The sequence below is a fragment of the Botryllus schlosseri genome, chromosome 4 (genome assembly GCF_051294905.1).
Source record: "Botryllus schlosseri isolate E-star chromosome 4, Bs_hap1, whole genome shotgun sequence".
Lineage (NCBI taxonomy): Eukaryota > Metazoa > Chordata > Ascidiacea > Stolidobranchia > Styelidae > Botryllus > Botryllus schlosseri.
In genome coordinates, this window is record NC_137239.1 from 23,241,070 (window position 1) to 23,254,506 (window position 13,437).

At 39.6% G+C, this 13,437-nt stretch overlaps 1 protein-coding gene across 1 annotated transcript; it reads right to left on the reverse strand.

The window, feature by feature from the left end:
- Nucleotides 1-1,191: 1,191 nt before the first annotated feature.
- LOC145437480 (pancreatic triacylglycerol lipase-like) lies at nt 1,192-11,002 on the reverse strand. Its single transcript, XM_080314737.1, has 7 exons — nt 10,858-11,002; nt 9,661-9,784; nt 7,069-7,198; nt 6,094-6,252; nt 5,261-5,384; nt 2,100-2,433; nt 1,192-1,459 (listed from the first exon to the last, which is right to left on the reverse strand). The coding sequence occupies exons 1-7, from the start codon at nt 10,907-10,909 to the stop codon at nt 1,360-1,362; spliced, it is 1,023 nt and encodes a 340-aa protein (XP_080170863.1). The 5' UTR covers nt 10,910-11,002; the 3' UTR covers nt 1,192-1,359.
- Between the last annotated feature and the right edge of the window lie 2,435 nt (nt 11,003-13,437).

Consider the following 13,437-nt stretch of genomic DNA (forward strand, 5'->3'; position numbering starts at 1 on the left):
GGTGTATTATACGGTCAGGGGTGTACGAGTTGTGAGAAAATGTTAAAAGGGTGTACCACGACGAAAAAGGTTGAAGAGCACTGTCCTATCAGCGTGTACTCAAAGGTCTCACGCTGGTCCTATACCGTCGGAAAGACATATCAGATCGGGGGAAGCACCGGTCACAGCGAGCTGTGATCTGCTCAGTGGTCGGCCGCAGAATGTCATGTGAATCTCATAGCTTTTGGGGAACTTATAGAGATTTTTGACAGATATCTGGTATACATTGTTTTTTTCCAATTCTATGCAGTTGCATACGATTAGCTGCGACGAGTGTCAGCGGAATACGTAGGTCTATTTCTATAAAAAAGATACAAATCAACACTTACCAGTTACCAGTTTTGATAATGTCTTCATCGCTTCTAGCTTTCTAAACCATTATTTCCTGTTTCATTTAGCGGATATCCCCCTTTTTAATGCATTCTTTACATCATTTTTTGTGTTTTTAATTGATATATAGAGACTATTCCAGATAAGGTTCATCTTCTACCTATCGTTTCATTGTATCGCTATTCTTCTGGTATTCCGGGTGAAAATGCATATAAACTGAGCTAAACTCTCGCTCTCACCTAGTTCTATTTACTGTACGCCCATAATAGAACATAATTGATCATGCATTTGACCACGATTGGGCCACATACAGTACTTATTATCGATACTAACTTGATATATTGCAGCCGGCCATGAAATTTGGCTATGGCCGGCCATGAAATTTAGTCATGGCCGGCCATGAGAATGAGTTTGATATGGCCGACCATGGAAATTTCATGGCCGGCCATACTGAAATTTCATGGCCGGCCATGAAAATCACCATGGCCGGCCAAAGAATAGCACTTTTCATGGCCGGCCACGGAATATCTGTGGCCGGCCACGAAATTATCCGTGGCTAGTAAGTGGCCACGGGAATGCTGAAGGTCCGTCTCGGAATTATTGCATGATGGCTTCCTTGGTCAAAACTCCCTCTGTTTCAAGTAGTCTTCTGGTAGAGATTGTGTCGACACCATGACAGCAGGTTTACAATGCAATTCAGTTTCTATCTACATTCTCACTGTTGATATTAATAATAGCGCTTCAGAATGCGTTGAGTTTAGAATCGCAAAATACCCAGAAGCTATGATCTACCCAAATATTGAACTGAGGTAAAACACCAACCAGCACGGCAACGCTTTAATACGAATCGTATATTGATTTAATCCCTATAACTTCTCGTGATACTATACGCAGGCTAAATATATCTATATATATAATGAGATGTCGCAGATAATTCCCGACACGGCGTTGAATATGTGCAGCATGATTGCATGAGAAGACATGTGTCAATTACCAATAACTGACAGAGCTTCTTGCTTGGCCTGCAAATGGAGCACGCGATGCAGTATTCAGGTAATATACGCCTGTGCTTCCACGATCGGTGTTGTACCTGGTTAATAGTCAGTAGTCAGAACACTGAAATTGACGCGTCTCAGGCATCAAGTCTCGACAATAGGTAAACGGATTCAAACAAGTGGCTTCTGATTCTAAAACTCGGTAATAAAAGAGGATTTGGAGATGTCTACTCGGTGTGGACATGGATTGCGGTTATGATTACCAACGACACTAAATAAGTATGATACTTATAAAAAAAATGACTGGTTAGTTGAGTAGGGAGACTTAGACTTAATAAAACTGAATTCAAGATTCGGATTCGGATTCAGACATCCAGTTCAAGCGCATATGAATCATTCAACCGCGTGGGTGAGCGAACACCCATGCGACAACTAAAGCAAGTCAGTTCTTGACTATGAGCTCCGACAATAATAGGGGGAGTTAACGTAGTGGTGACGATAAGCGCCTGATACCCGACGGCCCAGGTTCGATTCTGGGGTTTATCTGGGCTCCTCTTCCCCCACGTCCCTGTTCAAAAAAGCTACAAAAAGCCTACAAAAAGACAAGATCAAAGAACGTACTCGCAAGGAAGGGGGCGAGCAGGAAAGCGCCGCGAAATAGACATTAACGTCGAAAGAACTGCTACATCGGGGATATAGTATTATGACTGATACATCAATAGCGTATAATTTTACCCAAGTTTGGCACACCCCTTGCAAGAGCAGATCCCGCTTTCGAAATAGCGATATGATCTACATTTGCTGCCGGATAGTGGACTCTCTTTATTCTCGATGGAGTCGATGAAAAGCTGGTAGGCGCGCCTATGATTGCAGCCGGTGAAGTCGAAGAGACAACCCGGCTGAATACCGCATCCGTGAGGATAGAAATCCACATCGCCAATGCTCTTCCTGATCCCACCTCCGAAGCTGTTACACCCAGTGTGTATCACATCCACGAAATCTGCATCACCCTTATCCAGCCTCAATGAGCTGAGAGAGGTTTCGAAGCATGGCCCGGCTGGGTCGAGTCCTGCAATGCAGAGGATGGACAATTTGGAGAGTATACACTATACGGCTTCTATTGTTGTTAGGAGAGTTCATAATTGATACAGGATATCTGGTTCAAACTCGTATGGCTCTGCCAATGCCATAAAGAGATTTCCTGCTAAGATCTCAAAAGCACGGGAAATGGCAAGCACTAAGCATTATTATAAGTGGCTATAGTAATTGTTATATCACCAAAAACACAAATCCTTATTATTATTACAGTAGAACTGGTAAATACACACATAATCCGGGGAGCAACCTGTCCCCAAAGGAAAATGGCGAGATTGGAGTAAATTTTTAAAATTTCAGTAATACAGTCAAATTGTTATTCCTATGCAATACATGGAGAAGTCAGATTACAGCATTGCAGTAGATGAAGAATTGGCAAGGGTTACAGCGCAGAGGTAGAGATGATTGAAAATGAAGAATCGAAATTACAGAAATTATGCTGTGATTCACAAGTGTAATTTTAGGCCAGTGGTGCATTCAAGGCCTTCCGAAGAATATGCACAGTGCCCAATAACGTGATCTTTCGGATCATGTCGAATCGAACGTTACCCGGAATTGTTGGATATGTCTCATGAGTTTTTTGCTTACGACCCCTGTAGCGCCAATGACTATCGGTACAATGTTTATTTTGCATCGCCACATTTTCTCGCATTCCATTTTGAGATCTGCGTATTTGGATTGCTTTTCTGATTCTTTTTGCATTATATTGTGATCAGCTGGGACAGCCAGTTCAATGAAGAGTTTGATTATCATATCCGGGCGGTTGCTCCTGATTTCGCGGTCAGTTATAACTGGTACATCCCACAGAATTTTTACTTGGTCGTTTTCCGTCACTGGTGGTGGGTTGTAGTCATATCAATTTTTTGTCGAAGTGTTGATGTTAAAATGTTTGCATAATTCAAGATGAATGTAGTGACCAATCCTATTGTGTCTCCATGTGTATTCGGTAGCGCTGTCAACCGATTATAGTTAACAAAAACACAAATATTGTGACTACAAGAGGTGTCGAATCGCCATACTACTTTTTTAATCATGGGTACACAATTATGCATTCTAAGTCTGTGGTTCTTAAACGGTATTCTCTGAAATAGCAGGGATTCCGTGAGCCAGTTTCAGGGGTTCCGTGGAGGTAAAGACAGATAATCAACTCATACATAAGATTTGTGATAATACGCCCGTCATGGCCATCATTGGTTGCAGATCAGTAGCAGTATTGGCACTGTGGTGGTCATGTGCAGCAGTGTTGGGATCAAGTCATTACCTTCCAGTCACAAGTAAATTCGAGTTATTGAACATTTTGCCTCGAATCAGGACAAGTCATTTGATGTTTAGAGGTGTCACTAATCAAGTCACGAGTCAAGTCATAAAGTCATGTCAAATGTTCGAAGTTCGAGGCATGATTAAAGCCGTTCCATTTTGCAATATGATTGAAGTACAGACTGATCTACTATTAATTGTGAATCGAGTAACGATTATCGAGTTAATTAAACCTTCGACGGGGCGTTGTATAGCTCACATATATATAGAGAACTACTAGGCCAAGTCGGTATTTATCTGCCAAATAGATGATAGAATATGAAACCTCAGAAAGTTAAAACAAGTTATTATGATGCACTACACAATACACCAATCACACGATACAATTTATGCACGTATCAATAGTTGATAAGTAATGTAAATGTATATAGCCTAATATATTAGTCCGATTTAAATTACACAAGAGTTTCATTAAGATTAGCATTGAGAAAAAAGATACTGCCATGGATGGAATGTTACTTGTTGACGACAACGTAGGCTCTAATCATTACGTTTACTTTTAATTTATTTGCGTAAAACCAGGCTGCGCAATCGTTAAATGTCTGGTTGCTCACACATATCATATCAGAGCATGTACGTACAGGTGCAGCGACTTAGTTGACAACGATTATTTGATGACTTGAAATTGACTCGAAAATTTTGTTACGAGTCAAGTCATTTTTGCAAAGTGACTCGACTCGACTCGACTCAAATCAGTCCTGCCTCGAGTAGTCCCAACATTGGTGAGCAGTGCAGTCGTCTGCAGTTGGGTTCGTGGGAGATTGGGGTTATAAAAGCGAAACCCCGTCCTTCTTAAATGTCAATTTTATCTCCAATATGTCTAAGCTCATAAGTAATTATACGCAATTGATATCGCGCCGTTGCGTTTCGACCGAACAATACGATGAGACTTTCCCAGGTATACAGCCTTGCACTTCTGAACTGCTATCTGAAAGGAACCAGCATATATAACACACTGATTTGAAATAATTATACATTATATGGTTTTCGTTTTGCATGAAAATTATACTTTAATGGTTTTTACCACTTTTTTGTGGTACAGTTGCACCAGTAATCTATTGTAATGTGTTAGATGTGTATACTGCATTCGTGGCAGATTTTTACGGCTTAGCGAACACTGATGTGGGGTTCCGGAAAGGCTAGCAGAGTAGCGTAAGTCTTATGCAGGTTTCGTCAAGGTTAAAAACCACTGTTCTAAGTGTTCTTTCGCGCCGAACTACATGAATACAGTCTCATTCCATGTGTAAGGTCACCCAATATATATTTTTCCTGCCCCATGTACTTTCCAGTGCACAATACTCAAATTCTATATCAAGTAATGTTCACTATATTCTATAGACACTTCTCTATACCACGTAATTTTGTGAGTTGAGGAATTTAACGAATTGTTTTTGGTATCAAATGAGTTGTATTCACATTTCTGCTTATGTTTTCGCGTATATTTTGTAAACACGAAAACCCATATGGGCGTGTGATGGTTATACCTGTGATTCTTGACACTTTTCCGCCAGTCTTGAACCGAATCCTCTTTCCGGCAAATCCAGCCACGTGTGCTCCAAGGCTGAAGCCGATAAGGTGAAATTTGTTGTAGGAAGTCCCAGTTTCCTTCTGTGAATGCGCTATTACTGTAATATATCGCTGTATATATCCATGAATATAGTTATAGCCAGGGGTGGTCAGTAACGAAGTCTACTTTGCATTTTGGAGTACGCAAGTTGGTGTGAACTTCATATCCTTACCCTTTGGGATTTTGTATAATATAACGTAGTTAAATTGTCATGAAAACTGGGAGAGATAGCCCCTGTATCATGACAACTGAATATATTTTCGAAAATGACACCTATATTTGTAGTGTCATTGCGCATTCGGCGTTTGTCGCAAAGACGTGCAATTTCGAAAGCGCGGGAATCTCCAATTAACTGCTAAAAGTATGCGATCCATCGACCAAATCTACTTTTAAGCATTATTTCAGATGTGTATTTTCTACTTCTATTTGAAGTAGTTTTAACATATCTTAGAAATTGCTACTTCTACTTGCAATTGAGCAGAAATTTACAGCGTTTTTTCTGGTTCTACTTGAGTGGCAATGCTGACTACTTCGACCACCTATGGTTATATCTTATAGCAATAGTTATATTTATGCCACTATCGGCCTACACTATAATGCTGTCTGCTGTTTCATGATGATTTTTAATTAATGCTTCTTGGTGTAATGAAGTCGCGTAATAGCCTACAAGAATATATAAATTGTGTGCCCGTGCATGAGGTTGCCTTTGAATATACTTTATTGCAAGAATTGCTCTGTATCGAAACTCACTTTAAGTGCGATTATTAGCTTTGCAATTTCATTTCCAACGACTTGAGTGTTTCGTGCCGCCAGTGGATATTCTTTAAGCATTTCCGCTCCCTTGTTCCAGTCCACAGTAACGATGTTGATCCAGCCATCCGTCTCTTTCGTAAGGACTTCTTTGAGGTCCTGTTGGACGGATGACGTGGGTATTCAAAATTATGTTCAACTAATACGGACAATAGCAACCTATTCGCACACAGACTTATTTGTTCCGTTCGCGTGATAATTGAGTCGTGGCAATAAAGTATCTATTACTCACTTCGATTCTAGCTCTGCCTCTAGGGTTGCATTTAAAACAAAAATCCATTTGAAACAAACATGATTGAAACATGGCCCTAGTTTCAAACATTAAAAAAATCTTTCTAACCATGACGTCACGGAAATTTAACTGTGACGTCACAGGGCATTGGCAGTTACAATTGAAAATATAAGATAAATATGGCTCCCTCGACGAAAAGAGCTTCCGGTCATTCTCATAAACAGACCCAAAATATATCGCTATACAGCATTTTTACGGCCTGTGGTCATCATCATCAGAACACCCATTCCGCACCAATGATCTATATCGACTTGCTATAACATGTTGAACAGAGGACGCTTTCGAGGGTTCCAGCCACATCACATCGTCTACGTCGAGTATATTGGGTGCAAATCGTCCGTAGGCTCATGCTACATGTTCTTGCGACAGTATTTACACAATTATGGCTAAATTATACAATGTTTGAAAAAAATTAACGGATTTGTCCAAGACACGGCTTAAAAGATTAAACAACTAGTTTTGAAACACAGTGTGTTTCAACTGCAACCCTATCTGCAACGCTTTAGCAAGGCTGTCCTGTAGCAAGACTGTCAATGGATCGATTGTAACCTAGAAGCATAAAAGAAAATATATTTGCGGACGCTGTAGGAATGCCCGTTTCTAAGAACTGCAATACGGCTCACTATTATCCATTCGGTCTCAGCAGAAGACAGGAATCCGTGAATCAAGAAAACGGTTTGTCGCCTGGACATGAAATCCGAGTCATCAATATCCTCACGGAAATCGATCTCCTGTCCTCTTCTTCCCGTCTTTCTTTAATGGAAAACATCACTTTTACGCTCATGTTTTCATCACAGCATTATGAATGATGCAGTAAGTTTCGCTGTACATTGTACAACTGTGTAGTTTGCGATCATACTAGGGTTGTATTTATAACAAAAATCAATTTAAAGCAAACATTTTTAAAACAAGGCCCTAATTTAAAACATGTTTTTTTGAAGCATTGACGCCACGAATATTCAACTGTGACGTCATAGTGGATTGACATTAACAATTGAAAATATAGGGTAAATACGGTTCCTTTGACAAAATATCTGCACTATTTATGTTGAACCGACTATTTTGAGGGTTTCAACCCTCCCATATCGTATACGTTGGCTCTATCGGGAGGTAATTGTCAGTAGGCTCATACAACATGTTTTTGGAAAGTATTTACACGATCATGGCTTGATTATACAACTTTAAAAAATCCTTTTAAAAAATCACTGTTTAAAGCATGTTCTAAGCAAAGTGTTCTAAAACACCGCTTGTTTTAAATGCAACCCTAGATCATACTAATCTGTCGCCAAAATGCGTTACTCATCAGTGCACCGGGATAATTGTATTGACGTAAGACATCTGTGATGCACAGATTATCGTGCGCAACCCCCATGTATAACTTAACCTTAAGTTAATGAAGTTGCCATGCTATTTCATGCTGTTACTGCTGAAGACAAAACAACGCACTGTCCAGGATATTCAACGTGACATGCGGCTGGCTCTTTCCACCACCAAACCAGCAATTTAGACATTTTCAGAGCAGAACAATCTCAACCACCCTAAGTGAATATATGATAACTAGTCATTGTACCAATCATATTTATTGTGCTTCGTCTTTAAAATAAAACTCTAACAATTTTTTCGAAAGGTTGAAAAATAGGGGGGTCATTGATTTTTCAAAGTTTTTAAAGGGGGCTGAAATAAACAGTTCGGCTGAAAGTAACAAAATGTGTTGCGAAGAAGATAAATGACTTGAAACTTGACTCGAAAATTTGAATCCGAGTAACGAGTCATTTCGCATTTCTCATAGTCGAGAGACGAGACTAAGTCGATTCATGTTATTTTAGGGCAGTATGTTGGGTCAAGTCATCCCAAGATTCTTTGTAATCCATGCATTCAACACGCAAGGTTTGCATACACTGAGATCAATTCCCAGTATTACAAAGTCATTTAGATCATCCGCCCGCCGGCCATTGTTAACACGGGGTACGAGAAAATCCCATGCAATCTTAAAGTGTACTAGCGCTCAAAAGGTTTATAGACACTGGACCAGTGGTTCTTAACCTTTTTGTCCACGCCGTCGATTTGATATGAACGAGTGCCGAATATCCATTTTCTCAAAGATAGGTGGTGGCGAATGTAATAATAGCGCGTGACACTTTCGACGACACCCTTGGGTATGAGCGCCACAGATATGGCCCCAAAATTGAGAAAATGGATTTTTGCAAACAAATCTTTTCCAAAACCCCAACAAAACATCTCTAACCTAGGATTACCATATGTCCTCTTTTTTTAATAAATTGAAAGTGTCCTCGGAGGACGCCTAAATGTCCTAAATGTGATAAAAAAAACGTCGAATGCCAGAGTTGGCAAGACAATCAACGAAAAATACGGCGCGACGGGTATTTCGGTATTTCGGGAATCGAGATGAGAAAGATAACCTTTTTTTAGTTAACACAATAAAAGTAATGTGTAAATAAAAGTAAAATGTAAAAAAGTGGACAATTCGGGGGTCGAGACAAATTGATTATCCTTTTTTTAGTCAACACCGCAAAACTAACGTAAAAAAGCGCGTAGGTCGGGACTCGTGTCAGAGTGGTGACCTTTTTTGAATCAACGCGGTACTTTGGCCGAAAAATTTCAAAATCACCACTTTTCTTTCCCGGTACTACAGCTTTCAGAATTTTTGAAAGTGTCGTCTTTTTCGGATCTTAAAATCTCGTAACCCTACCTAAACAACAATCTGCTTGTATCGGTGGGTTATTGGCAATTTGGCAATTGACCTTGAGTTTGCGCAGTAGAATATTTCATCTCAGACCGCCGTTCTGTTTACGTGAGTCTTGAAGTTTTTGCTGTTGTGAAGACAAACATTCTCGTTGTTTATCTAATTTAAATAAATACAAATTAGTTTGTCAACCATTTTGCAAATTTGCCGGTTTCGCGGACCACCTGAAAATGCTTCGTGGACCCCCGGTTGAGAACCACTGTACTAGATACTGACTCTCATTAGATTCACCGGCAGATGTAGCATATCTGACGAAGAGATCTATTGTTATATACCGTGGTTAACAAAATGAATATCTGATTGGAGAGTCACTATACGAGAGAGGCGACATGTATATAGGCCGAAATATGCATTAAGTCATGCGATCACGAGAGTGATCTCCCCACCAATCTCTAATTTAGAAACGGCTTCGCTCCGTGCTGGCAGAAAATTTGCGGTTGTATATGCCTACCTGTTGAACAGTCGGAACTTAGTATCTATCTTATCCGGCTTGTATGGCAACTCCTTTATTCCGCAATAAGAATCAGCAGTATTGAAGCAAAGTCCGTCATCGTAACACACGGTCGTGTAGGAACCTTCAAAAGACGCGCGATACAAAATACATTGTTCCACTGTTCAATGCGATTTATGATAGCTATAGGGCGATTTTTTTTGACAAGTCAAAATAAGTCAAAATTTTGTTAAAATTGTAGCGTTAAGTCAAAAATTTGTCAAAATAGTCTACAAAGTCAGACTTTTTTTGCAACCTGCATTTCGTTTGTATCGTAGATGTTTGCACTGTCGGTGAACTTATCATTTGACATTTTACAGCTTGTAGCCTGCTCGTAAAAGGCCCATTGTCTGCTCATTGTGAATCATAAACGGTCAAATGAAACAAATTGGTTGACATGGTGTTATGCTCAACGTACCGCAACATCTTAACTGAAGCAAGACTGCGTGGGCATTGGTTCTTTTATCAAGAAGCGCATGATGAAAAATTGTGATGTAGACAACATTGTCAGAATGAAGCAACACGGTGTGTCACCGGCAGTGTTAACATAACTTCAGTGTTGTCAGCCAGCAACTGTTGCTGTTGAACGTTCTTTCGCCATTTTTGGCAAGCTACTTAGTAAGGACAGACACTTTCTACCCGAGAATGTAGTAAAGTATCTTTCGTTGTACTACAACAAATTTTAATTATTTCTGCCATAATGCGTGATGTAACTACTGGAATTCTTTATAGGTTCAGATTTCGTTAAAATAAAGTTATTTCATGTAGAAATTTGTCAGTTTTAAGTCAAAATAGTATTTTCAGGCCAAACTACTTCGTAAAGACAGACAGTCCAACTAGAAACGAAGATAAGTAGTACAATTCTAACATTATGTTCGAAAACGCCTTATTTGCATACATGAGAGCAAAATTTTGTAAAATTTTGATTTTTTTTTTAGGTCAAAATCTTCCGTCTTTTGGTCAAAAAAGATCGCTATAATTATAGCTAATAATGATAATGGGATAAAAGAGGCGATGTGCAAAATATCAATGATATGTATGTTAGCCAATAACACTAATGATATAAAGGTGCGGTGATGTGATAGATACTGATGTAGTGAACCAAGTGATGCTGAAAACGGTGACAATCTAATATTATAATATAGCATGGCCTTATACCTGCATTGATCCTTTTCATGCACAGCATGAACACAAGAAACGCTGTTAGCATGGCGATGGTAGCAGACGTGTCTTACCGGGTTGCCTATAGTTATAATACCTCGGTATACAGCATAAGAATCTGGAGACGATAAGGTTACTTTGAAAGAAAATGATCTTGGTATGGCGGGTACATACGACTCTTCGTATTCAATTATGAAATGATGCGCCATAATGTCAATTTATCATATAAAGCAGTGATCGATAACTATTTTGGCTTAGGGGCCTGGATAAAAACTTGAAAAGTAGGTGGGCTGGATGTGCAGGTCAGTATGGAAAATTTTCAATCCTGACGTCACGCCAATGGTTAGGCTTCTTTGCGTGTTTCTGTGTTAGTTCCAGAGGTGGTCACTTGGTCAGTAACGAAGTACTTCTACATTTTCGAAGTACTCAAGTAGTTTTCCTCTACTTCTGGTACTTACTCAAATAGATATTTTTTTCGCTCTTCGACTTGTACTTCGTAATATTTTGTGAACTACTTACTTGGTTTTCGATATTTTCAGTTTGTCAAGTAGAAGTAGTTTAATCCCCCAATAAGCATGATAGCCTAAGGAATTGCGGGGCTGTTTTCGCGTAGTACCAACATTTAATTTTCATAAAAGTCATGTAATACCCAGGATTTTCGGTGCGCTTGGCGCACAGTAGATGGGGTGACAAATATGTTTTAACGAAAGTATCGCTGAATTGAGTTTAGATACTGGGTTGCGTGGTTCCGTTCACACCGCATTGTCGCCAATATCAAATATTTCATCACAGTAAGTATGGCCCTCCATAACGTTTGAAACTACCGTTTCGCAATCTAGCAATTACCTATCATACCTAGCAACCCATGACGTGTCTTAAACTGGAAAAGTGGACTTTGACTTTTTTTAACGTTAGACCTGTTTTAGCAAACCACCGTTGAAACTTTTTGGACAAAAGACATTAAATATATTTCCTCTTTTTCGAGGTAGTATTTGTATTTTTCTTTCAATTACGAGTATTATTCGTTGAGTTCTAATTATAGTTTCAGTTCTTTTGTCCGGAAAACATACATGTTGAAGTATAAAGCATGTGTAGTAATGCCTTATATTTTCCGAAAATAAAGCTATACACTAACTACATAACATTTTTACGATCTACCATATTTTTAATTAACGTATACTAATCGCGCAAAGTGTTTACACCGTATCCGACACAACTTCTCCGTAATTCTCTTCGACTGAACTAGGGGCCTTATAATATGGGGGAGGGCGCCATGCCATGATATTCTCTAAAACGGGGTGTTCAAGTGAACAAACGATTAGTATCGCATTTCCATATCAATACGATCATTTACATCCCATGATGTGGACCACTGCTTAATGCATATTCTGTCAAAATTGACACCTCCTGGGATGCATCAATATGATTCAAGCTCTCTACGCCTTCCGCATAGCTCAATTTGCTGCTTTTGACAGTTCATGCGAACGAATTACGATCGTTTTCACAACTAACTACTTACTTACTTGAGTAGATTTAAAGTCAGTCAATTCTACTTCTACTTCAAGTAGTTTTGAGTTGCTTATGAAATAATTGCTTCTACTCGTACTTGATTAGATTTTTTCGTCGCTACTTCTACTTCCACTGGAGCAGCTTTCTTGACTACTTTGACCACCTCTGGTTAGTTCGTCATTTAGGACAGGCTAAACAGAAATTTTGATTATTTGATTTTCATATTATGATTATACGAAGTGCAAAGCATTCAACGAGATGGTTGGTGCTTCTTGGATTCGTTGGTACGATTCAAGAGGACAATAGAAATCTAAAAAAACGTCATTCAAAAGTGGGTCAGTTATTAGGGTTCAAGTGTATCCTTAGCCAAGCTGTTGCTGCTGTTGCTTCTTATGCACCGTGTTCCGACATCCGATGTAATTTCTCGCCAGGCCAACATTGACATTTATCATTATCCCTAAGCTGCTGACGTATATGGCTGGTACTAAGCTAGCGATTAGAACTCTAGAATCGACCGTGTCCGTTCTCGATCTTGCAACTCAGTGGTGTTGATGCAGTGCAGCATACACAACACGTAGCTTGGCGACTCTGATTTCATTACATGATTGCTTTGGTATCCCACTGTACTGCACAAATGTAGCAAAACACCTGGCGGTTCGTATAGGATATGGTTACCATATGTCGTCCTTTAGGAGGATTTGTCCTCCTTTTTCAGGAAATTGAAAATGTCCTCCGAGGACACCTAAATGTCCTCATTTTTGGTAATTCGTCCTCCTCTCTAGCATTTTCAGCTAGCCCAACTGAAAAACGGCATTAATGACGCGAGATTGGGAATGCGGGCCTTCGAGCGGGTCATTCGAGAGTCGAATCAGAGTGATTACCTTTCTTTAAGGCAACACAACAAGATTTCCAGTAAATATGTCAAAATCAGCTGTTTTCAATTTCTGTGAACTAACTTTTATGATTTTTGAAAAGAGACCTCCTTTCCGGATTACAAAATATGGTAACCCGTGGCCGGAGGTAGCCCACCCACGCTATACAGCTACAGTGTTAGACACACTTTCTCAT